The following is a 10,848-nucleotide window of genomic DNA, read 5'->3' as shown; positions in this document are numbered from 1 at the left end:
GTTGCCAGTGCAGGAGAACTCACGTTTAAAGAATGATTTATACACTGCTGGGATATAGTGGAAGGGAGAAACATCACGATTTCACAAAATTTCTACAGAACTAACAGTTCCAAAAGACAAATGTTCCCAAAGCTCTGCACACTGGGTTCTTCACCAGATCAGACTCCTGTGGATCTGTCTAGTGGTCTGCCAGCTGCGCATTTACTGCATAGTCGTGTGACTCCCATCACCAAACACCAGTCATACAGGTGACCTTTTAAAGTCCTGAGCCCAGGCCCAGTAGTTGTCTCCACAGCTTGGAGTGCACAGGTTTTGTAGAGGCTGAGAGGTCTTCGTGAGCTCAGATTTGCAGGACTTCAAGTTTATTATGGACTTGGGGTTTCTGGGGTCTCCATGGGTTTTTGAAATTCTGGGAATAGTGGGAGCTTTGGATGTGGTGCGTTTTCCTCCAGAGACTCTGCTGACTCCGCTGGCTTCAGGATGGCTTCCTTTTCCTGGACGGTGAGAAGTCAGGGCAAAGAGAGAAAATGGAACAGATTTACAGGTGAAGTAGCCACACTCAAAGAGGAACTCTAAGGAAATGTGGATCAAACATTGTCTTAACTTTCCTCAAGGTACCATGACTGGAGCTGACAAACCTCTTCTCCCTTTGACCCCGCCTGGTGTGACCAGGGGCTCCCTGGGATGTTGTACATGATGACCTCAGGCAAATGTTTCCCCATGCTCTGGGTCACCCTAAGCCCCTGCCAGTGTGGTTCCTGTCTGAGGGTAAGGGCTAGGTCTAATCCTGGCACCCTACCTAGCCCAGGGCAGAGGAAGCAGAGAGCAGACATAAACGGGACAGTATATAGAAACCCAAGCCCTGCCCCGTTACACATACCCCCACTTCCTTTAGCCAAGCTCTGTCTGTCTCCTAAAGATTCCATAATATTCCACAGCAGCAGCACCAGTTGGGAAACAGGTGTTCAAATTACGTGAACCGGGAGTGGGCTTCACATTCAAAGTATCCACAAAGGGACAGCTTATCCACAAAGGGACACTAACTCTGCACACAGGTTGTTAGGAGGGAACTGGTGGGGTGGTATGAATCACTTGGTCCCCAGTTGGTGTCACTGTTTGGGGTGTCATGGGTGGAGCCCAGTCTTGCTGGAGGAAGTGTGTCACTAGGGGTGGGCTATAAGTGTTTATGGTCTCACCCCACTTACTACTGCCTGTGTTTGGCTTCTAGCTTGCATATGGACGTGTGAGCAGTGAGCCTCCTGCTCCTGATGCCAGTGCCTGCCACTACCTTTGGAACTGTAAACTCAAACAAGCTCTTGGTGTTTCAACACAGCAACAGAAAAGTAAGTAACAGCAGCAGGAACCCCATGGTTCTGGAGACTCACTGTTATTCTTTCAGTCCCTGCCCCGGCCACGCCTACTCCTTTTAACCCCTGACCTTGCCCGCCATTGCTCTCTCTCCCTGTGTTCTCTCCCAGTGTATACGTGGGGCTCTGCCTCTCTCCTCCTCTCTCTCCCTTCTTCTCTTTTTCCTCTCTCTCTCTCTCTCTCTCTCTCTCTCTCTTCCTCTCTCTCTTTTCCTTTCTTTCTTTCTCTCCTTGTTAATAAATTCTTATATGGCTATTTCCTGTGTTTATATGTCTGTTACTGCCACCACCGCCAGAGCAGTGCGGGCCCTCCCGCGCCGCTTTTTCTCATGGCGGGCTCCGCCAGCCCGCCCAAGGGATATTTTTTAAGAATAAGACTCACACATGGGAAGTAAGAATGAGACCGGGCAGTCTCCAGCCTGTTTTAGCCAAGAAGTCCTGGGGTTGTGGGCTTCGGGGTGAAGTAAGGAACAACCTGGTGCCATGGTTTGGATGTGAAATTAGAACACAGGGTCCTGTGTTGAGCACTTGCTCTTCTGCTGGTAGCACTGTTTGGGGGACTGGATGAATGGCTGGCACAGTGGCCGACTGTGGGTGGACCTTAGAGAGTCATAGCCTGGCCTTGCTTACTGCCTGAGTGCTCTGCTTCTTCTTTTTCCCCTTGATGTTGTTTTTAACATGTGTTCTTATGTGTCTATGTGAACTTGTGAGCACGTGTGCAGGTGCCCACAGAGGCCAGAGCATGAGGTCCTCTAGAGCTGGAACCACAGTCAGTTGGGAGATGTCTGAGGTGGGTGCTTGGAACAGAACTCAGGGCTTGTGGAATAAGCAGGAATTGCTCTTAACCACTAAGCCATCTCTCCAGCCAAAAGGAGTTTATTTTGGTTCATAGTTCAAGGTGCAGTCCATCCAGATGGGGAGCTCAAGGCAGAAGGCACAGGAGGCATCTGGTCACATCGCATCCACAGCTGGGAACAACATGAATTTGTGCATGCCAGATAGTGTCCAGCTCAGTTTCTCCACTCCCACAGTTTACGATCCCCGACAGAAATGGTGCCACCCACAGCGGGCGGGCCTGCCCACCTCAATCCACGCAATCAAGACAAGCCCACAGGCATGTTCAGATGCCCATCTTATGGGTAATTCTAGATCCTGTCCAGCTGACAGCTAATACTGACCATTAGAGACTGCATCCCTTGAACCATGGGTCAAATCAATTCCTTTAAGTTGCTTCTGTCAGGTGTTTGGTCACAGAACTGAGTCTCCAAGCACTTGGCACGGACTTGGGCCTTAGTCTGTTAGTGACTGCTGCCTACTGCACACCAGAGGCCAAACCTGTGGTTTCCACTCTGATGCTGCCACTACTGCCAGGGGGGGCATCAACCCACTTCCCAGTGGGGATTCATAGTGTGTGTGTGTGTGTGTGTGTGTGTGTGTGTGTGTGTGTGTGTGTGTTGATAGTTCTTATAATCCTTTAAACTATGTTTCTTAGTCTCTTCCATGAGACTCTGGGGCCTCAGCTTCAGTACCTATGAAACAACCCTCAAGCTAATCGTGTGCTATGCAGGCTACAGACTGGGCACTCCCTCCAAAGCAGCACACAAACTTCTCCCACTAATGCTGTCCTGCTAGACCGGATTCCACTGTGACGCTGGGGCACTCACTGAGAGCTGCTTCCCAGGTGACATGGTTCTGGATTTTCTAGGTTCCTTGGGCTTCACGATGGAGGCTCCCTCTGGTCCAGGCTCAGAGTCCTGCTGTGCTGTTATCATCTGTGCACACTTCACGATGGAGTCTCCCTCTGGTCCAGGCTCAGAGTCCTGCTGTGCTCTCCTCTGTGCACACTTCTTTGCCTTCTGCATCCTGAGAAGTTTCATTCTAAGGAAATGTGTTTCTGATTAGTTCTGATTTCCTGCCTCTGCCTCCCCACGTGCTCTCTGGTTCTGTTCAGCATTCAAGACTGAAGTCTCAAAAGGATCCTGCTTGCTGTGCTGTCTAGAGAAAGCCACCTAACTTCTCTGTAAGTTGGTAACACATCCTGTGTAATCAGGACTCCCTGCTTAACAGGTCGCGGGGTTCAGATGGGCCAGCTGTAGAAGTCGTTATTTATTTAATTTATTTGTTTTCTGAATTTCAATTTAAAAGCTTGTTTATTTTTATTTAGTGTTTATGGGTGTTTTGCCTGAATGTATGTCTGTGCACCACATGTGTGTCCTCGGAAGCCAGAAGAGGGTGGCAGATCCTCTGGAACTGGAGTTATGGGTTGTGAGCCACCATGTGGGTGCTAGGAACTAAACCTACGCTTCTGCAAGAGTAGCCAGTACTTTTAACTACTGAGCCATCTCTGCAATGCTTCGTTATTTATTTATTTATTTATTTGTTTGCTTGCCTATTGAGACAGTTTCAGGCAGCCCTGGCCAACCTTGAACTCACCACACTAAAGATGATGACATTGAACTTCTGATCTTCCTGTCTCTTTCTCCCGAGTGCTGGGATTATTAGGGGCATGCACCACAACATTTGGTTTATGCAGTGCTGGAGCTTGAACCCAGGGTTCTAAGTATGCTGTACAATATTTCCAACCTGCATTTGCCTTTGACTCCAGCTCCTCTCCACACTGTACCACTTTATTCCTCTTCTTCCTCTTCCCCTGATAGACAGCTACTCAGTCTCAATTACATTCTCCTCATTGCCAGATAGGATTAGGGGGTTGGAAGGTGAGGTCTTTATGATGGCATTAGTGACTTTATGAGAAGAGGTGCTTGCTCTGGATCTCACTGTGTGATTGATATAGCATGATAGCCCTTTCTGGATCTAGATGCCCTCCCCATGTTCTTGCACTTCCTCAACCTGAGCTAAGTAAACCTCTGTGTTTCATAAATTAGCTCATTTCAGATGTTTGGTCACATAGCATAAAATGGGCTCAGACATACTCACATTAAGGGGAGGAGGCAGATGAAAAGTAGTGTGGTTGCCATGGCTGCATAGACAACACCGTGGAGCAATGCTTTCAGAAAGATCTGGGGAGCGAAAGGGCCCCTTCCTAGAAGTAGAAGGCATTTCAGTAAGACTTTGCTTTTATAAGCAAAAATATCTTAAAATTGCATTTTTTCCACGTGTGTAGGGGGTGTTGCATGGGCCACAGTGTGCATGTGGAGGTCAAAGGACAAGCTTCAATAGTCTGTTTTCTCTTCCTACCCTGTGGCACCTGAGTAGTGAACTCAGGTGTTAGGCTTGGCAGCAAGCACCTGCCATTTTGAGCCATCTTGTACACCCTCAGGAAGCCTTTCTTAAGTCAGGTTCCAGGCTGTGGTCCCTCTTCTGACCTCAGGGCCAGTCCCTCACCCAGCCTCCAAGTCCCCACCCTCACTTGACATCAGTAGGATACTCAAACCATGGGTTCCATGTTGGTTCTTTCCCTCACAAAGAAGGACTGTGCCCATTCCTGGGTTTTTGGCCATGCTGAGGGTGCTGTTGTCCCAAGGGCCAAGTGTGGTAGAGGTCACCTGGAGGTGGCCATGCCCACTGATCACATCCACAGGAACACCATCCATCCACCAATGCACAGAGGGTGTGGGGATCCCACGAAAGGAGCAACTGCACTGCAAAGTCTTCTCCACAGTGCAGAAAGAGTTGAGCAGTCTGGCAGCTTCTGTGGAGAGGGAGGGTCAGGGGTCAGCAAGGTCACCTGATTTTTCTTTTAGTTCTTCCTTAAGGACCCAGCCTTCTTTCCTTTGTTTCTCCTGCTGTGGCTGAAACTCAAGGTCTTCCACCTGCTAGACAATGCTTTACCACTTAGCCACTTCCCAGTCTCTCCCTTGGGATTCTCGGGAGGTATCTACTGCTGAGCCATGCTTCCAGCCCCTTATCTAGGGATTCTAGCAGGAGCTCCACCCCTGAGTCATAACCATAGCCCTCACTGGGGGATCCTAGATAGACGATGTCCAATCCACAATGATTATTTATCTTCTACAACCCCTGACCTCTGTCTTCACGGTTCTCTCTGTGGCTTCCTCAGACAGTGCTAGAAGTGCTTCTTGTCCACTTACCCCACTGTAGAGGCGGCAGGCCCATATGGAAGAGCAAGAACTCCCAGGCATGCAATACTCTTCACTGTTAGGAGGAAGGTGATGGCAACTGGAAGGAGATGCAGAAGTGGGTGAGCAGGAACATCTTTGCAAAGCAGGTTGTGGTGGTTTGAAAGAAAATGGCCCCCAAAACGTGTGGCACTACTAAAAGGTGTGGTCTTTTTGGTGGAGGTGTGATCTTGTTGGAGGAAGTGTGTCACTGTGGAAGTGGGCTTTGGGGCTTCATATATGCTCAAGCCATGCTCAGTGTCTCAGACCACTTCCTGTTGCCTGAAAGTCAAGATGTAGGACTCTCCACTCCTTCCCCAGCACCATGTCTGCCTGCATGTCACCATGTTGCATCGTGATGATAATGGACTAAACCTCTAAAAATGTAAGACAACCCAATTAAATGTTCTTTCTTTATAAGAGTTGCCATGGTCATGGTGTGTCTTCAGCAATAGAAACCCTGATTAAGTAAACCATGGAGGGATGGAATCAAGAGGTGTGCATGCATGGGGTTCTTCCATTGGGACATTAAAGAAATGGCCGGCTAGGGAATGACCTGGACAGAGGCCTCTCTTGTTATTGAGAAAGAATGGTGTCCTTGAGTTGGAGTGTGAGAAATGGGGACAAGATTCAGAGGAGTGGGTAGAATTTAGACTTTTGGTGTTCCTTTCACTGTACAGAAAAGAGTCTGAATAAATCAACCAGTAAATCCATAGCCAGATGTGGTGGCTCACACCTGTAATCCTGTTCCATGGAGGCTAGAACAGGAAGACCGCTGTGACTGGCTGTGTAGACCAGGCTAGTCCCTGGCTCCCGAGTGATGGGTTCGAGGAACGCCAAGCAGAGAATGATTGCTCATACCTCTCACAGAGGAGTGACGCTGCCGGGCTCACCGGTCATAAGTGTTCTACCTCCACATCAAACACAAGCCTTGTTTTAATTTGTCAACTTTTTCTTTCTTTTTTCCAAACTTAAAACCTCATTCTGGGTGTCAGAATGAGCCCAAGATGGGTCCCAGCTCAAGCTTTGTCAGGAAATCACCAAATAACTCCGGTCAACTATCACCCATTCTCCAACGGTGTTCTCATATTCATGTCACATAGGTGAGATTTATTTATCAACCTAGCTTTAGGATTCTGATTTCGTCTTGCTTTCCTCTGCCAGGCTTTAAGGAGTGTAGGTGGGACGGCTACTAATGGATGCCTCCTTGATTTTCCTTTGGTCATCATTTCTCTTCATTTTACTTAATGTCTTGTTCTCGGGACTCCATGAAGTCCTTTTTCCTCAGCACACTTCCATTTACCTGATTGTCTCCCCATCTTCCTCTTGCCAGCCAAGTATTCTCCAACTGTTAAATTTTATTTTGTTTTGTTTTTCACAATATTTTATATAGCCAATGTTGGCCTCTCTGTGTAGCTGAGGATGACCTTGAAATCCTGATTCTCCTGCCTCCACCTCACAAGAACTAGAATTACAGGTGTTTGGAATTAATTTACCAAGAGATTGGTGGGAGCCCAATTAAGGATGGACCTGTCATGTTATGTCTGTCATGACATTGATGGATTGTGGGATGACCTGATTTACAGGGTGAGTTTACTAATGGCTAACTCACACAGCCACTACCCTGATAATTAATTCCCAAGTGTATTGTTTGTTCTATTAGTAGAATGGAGATCCACTGGCTTCTTTTCAAGTTAAATGGGTGACACTGTGAAAGAGACTGGAGGGAGACGGGGTGGTGAAGTGACTGAGGGGTGGCGGGATGAACAAGTGAGAGCCGGAACAAACAAGGGACTTGAAGGGTAACAGGTTGACTAGGGGAGGATGAACAGCTGACTGAGAGGCGAAAAGCTGATCGGGTGACTGAGGAGTGACAGGCTTTCTAGCATAAACTGACTAAACTGGCACCTGGTAAACTGACCGACCGGAACGGGGGTTGGACAAACAAGGAACTCGCGTTACCTCGGTGCTGAGGTTGCAGAGCGGCTTAACCGCCCTGAGCCTGTCTCGTGAGACGTCCGAGGATACGCTGTCTGAAGACTGCGTGACTAAGGGAGGAACTCCATGTCCCTGGAACCCCAGTGTGGAGGATCTCGACGCACAAGAATCCCATGGACCCTCCCATAGGCTCAGGCAGCCGGTCATAGTCTGTCTGCCACGCTAGAGTAGCACAGGAGGGCCACGTGACAGTCTCTGCAGTGCATACACGGTGTGTGCGCATGCGCGTGCCTGCATGCGTGAGTGCCTGTGTGCGTGTGTGTGCGCGTGTGTGTGTGCGTGTGTGTCTGTCTGCTGTCTACAACCTGACAAAGTATGAATAGCATCTTACTCAGCAGCCAATGAGTGCCTGCGCTTCTACGCCACAACCAACAAGTGAGGCTGTAAAGCTTTGCTTTGTGTACTTGCCTCTGGAAGTTGAGGCAAAATCACCACTGCCAATCAGGAACTGAACATTGATGTCCCACCCATCTTTGTGGTGGCTCTGAGCCAATCAGGAGTTACTGTGAGACACTGGCAATTTGGCGTTCCCTCCACAAGGCCTTTCTTGACCATTCTCATCAAAACACACTTTGACTCCAACCCTCCTCACTCCCTTCCCTGTCAGCCAGCCTTGCTTTTGTTTTTTTAAGTGATTTTTTATTGAGCTATATATTTTTTTCTGCTCCCCTCCCATTCTCTCCCCACCTCAACCTACTCCCATGGTTCCAAAATCTCGGGTGAGAGTACCAGGCTTTTGTGTCACAGGACTGAAAAGAAATACCACCAGAAGCCCAGTGATGAAGTCAAGCAGAGAACAACTGATCACGGAGTGGGAACTTCCCACCCACATAGTCAGAGTTTTCACAGACCTTGAAGATAAAACTGTTAGGGATTTTTCCTAACGCGAGCTCTCTGGATGCAAAATCCCAATCAAACAAAATCAAAACAAGCCAAATTAAGACATATCCAGGTTTAATGGGATATTAACCAGAGGCGAAAACTTGCGACCACCAGGAGAAAGGAAAAGAGACTTCATGATCCTCTTTTGGGAGTTCACCTAAATACCCTATGGGAGGGATCAGGACCTGGCATGCTGGGATTTGGAGTCCAGACCAATACAACTCTCAGGCCTCGGGTTGGGGGCTACGCTCCCAACTTAACAGAAACACTGTGCTTTGCACACGGGGTGCAGTGGTGCCACACTGGTTGAGAAAAGTCCACCGCCTACACCTGTCTCCCTTCCGGCTTCCTGCCACTCCGCCATCCCCATCAGAGCACTAGATGCTGCCAGACAACCCACAGCTTCTGGGCGCTCTCAGCGGTCAGTCTGACAGAATCAGGACTCCAGGGGTTGGCAAAGAGCGACCCTGTCTCAAACAAAAAGAAGGCACCAGAGGGAGGACTGGGGAGGTTGTCCTCCGACTTCACAAGCTTTCAGGACCACGGAGAGCAAGCACTTCCACTTTGCTCATGGGGCTCCACGGGGGACACTCAGGGAGGATGTCAGACCCTCAGTTCTTAGTTCTCTGACTGCGGCTTCATCCTGCTCTAAAGTCCTTATCCAGCTAGTGGGCTCTGGCCAACCACAGACTGTTGGTAGGGGATTAATGCCAGAAGTTGTGGGAAATCCTGTCACCCTGTGTGGCTAGCAGCTAAGTTCTTGGGAATAAGTGAGTAGGGATGATGGATCAGGACTCTGATGGCCTCATGAGAATGCCGTCCCATGTGACAGCTTCCCAATCTACTTACTGTGACTTCCCAAGCCTGGATCACACAGAACAGGATCTGAAAGACTGCCAGGTTAGGTGACAGTATCAGGAAGTCAGGGGGAATCTTAGCTTTGGGACAGGAGTCCTTCTGTTCCTGCTGTTTTTGTATCCATTCCAAGATTCATATATCAGAGGGGCCAGAGTTCCCAGTCCTCAGTCTGAGGAGACTCTAGTGGAGGATAAAGGACAGTGCTCTCTATAGAGTCGGGGTGGGTCCCAGGGGTCACTCTGCTTTTCCTCGGTTTTTACTGAGTCATGCCATCACCAGTAGGCTCCTTCTGGTAGTCCGCATGACCCTGGAGCCACATCTTTTGAGGACTCACAAGAAACAGGTCCAGATGCAGAGGCTGCTGTTGTGGGATGGACTCCTTACTTCCTATTTGAGGAAGGGGCAAGATCATTCTGTGTGGTGATATTTTGTTTATGATCTAAGAAATAAAGCTTGACTGAAGATCAGAGTGCAGAGTTAGCCACACTAGTTAGCCATAGGGACCAGGCAGTAGTGGCACATACCTTTAATCCCAGAGCTAAGGAGGTGGAGACAAGAAGAGAAATGGCTGGGCAGAGAGAGGAATGTAAAGTGGGAGGAGACATGAGCCCATTGCAGTCAGATTGAGGCAGTCAGTCTGAGCATGCAGTCTGAGGACAGGATCACCCCTTTGGTTTGAGTATTGGTAGAGGAAGAACTCCAGAGGCTGGCTGCTCTGCTCGTCTGATCCTTCAGCTTTCACCCCCTGATAAGTGACTCTGAACAACTTTGTAGTCCTGAAGCATTGTGTGATACATTGTATCCTGTTCAAGTTCATGTGTAGAAGTCTCAGCCTCCTATCTGTCAGAATGTGTGTCTACAAGATATCAGAAAATATATTCATTAGCATGGCTCTAAAATAAGATGTTGTGCATTATAGGAAGAGTCACATGCAAAACAAACCATATGAGGACACAAGTCAGGCCACAGAAGGAAATTGCCCTGTGCAGCTCCTGATCTAGGACTTTCTACCTCACAGGCAAGAAAGCAAACATGTGACTTAAACTATTTTTGTGTAACCATCTGCCACTGTAGCCTGAGGAAACTTTCTTTGGGCTGCCAGCTCGGAAAAAAATGACAAGGAGACATATTATTAATTATGAAAGCTTGGCCTTAGCTCAGGCTTGTTTCTAACTATCTCTTACAAGTTAAATTAATCTGTTTCTATTAATCTTTGTGCTGTCTTATGACTTTTGCCTCTTCTTCTGCATGTCTTGCTTTCTGTGGCCAGCTGAAGAGTCTGCTTCTTAGAGTTCTCTCTCCCTAGAAGTCCCACCTGCCTAGCTAATGGTCATGCAGCTTTTTATTAAACCAAGCATAGTAACACATATTCACATAGTGTAAAAGAATATTCCACAACACTTCCATTTATTTGTATAAATAAAAAGGAAAGATTTTAACTCTAACACAATAAAACTATAAACAATAAGAACAAAAATCAGGCAAGAATTGCTTTAAAATGTATTACAAATACAAATTAACGTTTCTATTTGGCATATTCAGAGAAAATACTCTGTTTGTTATCTATCTTACCTTGATGAAAGTTTTATACCTAAACCATTTTTATCACAACTTGTATTACCATCTTAAAACTATCCTTTTAGATCTCAAAACATCTTTTGACAACC

General features: G+C 47.8%; 1 protein-coding gene across 1 annotated transcript in view; it reads right to left on the bottom strand.

Annotated features, from left to right (window-relative positions):
• Positions 1-365: 365 nt before the first annotated feature.
• Positions 366-10,848, bottom strand: part of Siglecl1 (SIGLEC family like 1) — a 32,150-nt gene continuing 21,667 nt past the window's right edge. Inside the window, exons 3-7 of the mRNA XM_041677406.1 lie at positions 4,738-5,019; positions 4,305-4,410; positions 3,148-3,245; positions 3,032-3,096; positions 366-494 (exon numbers count right to left, since the gene is read on the bottom strand). Of these exons, the coding sequence (XP_041533340.1) occupies positions 366-494; positions 3,032-3,096; positions 3,148-3,245; positions 4,305-4,410; positions 4,738-5,019 (680 nt within the window). The remainder of the gene's footprint in view (positions 495-3,031; positions 3,097-3,147; positions 3,246-4,304; positions 4,411-4,737; positions 5,020-10,848) is intronic.

The sequence above is a fragment of the Microtus oregoni genome, unplaced genomic scaffold, assembly GCF_018167655.1.
Source record: "Microtus oregoni isolate MIOR12 unplaced genomic scaffold, Mior012 000000F_ref0000247, whole genome shotgun sequence".
NCBI classification, from domain to species: domain Eukaryota; kingdom Metazoa; phylum Chordata; class Mammalia; order Rodentia; family Cricetidae; genus Microtus; species Microtus oregoni.
The sequence above is the reverse complement of the archived record's forward strand: the minus strand, read 5'-3'. Positions and strand labels throughout refer to the sequence as shown.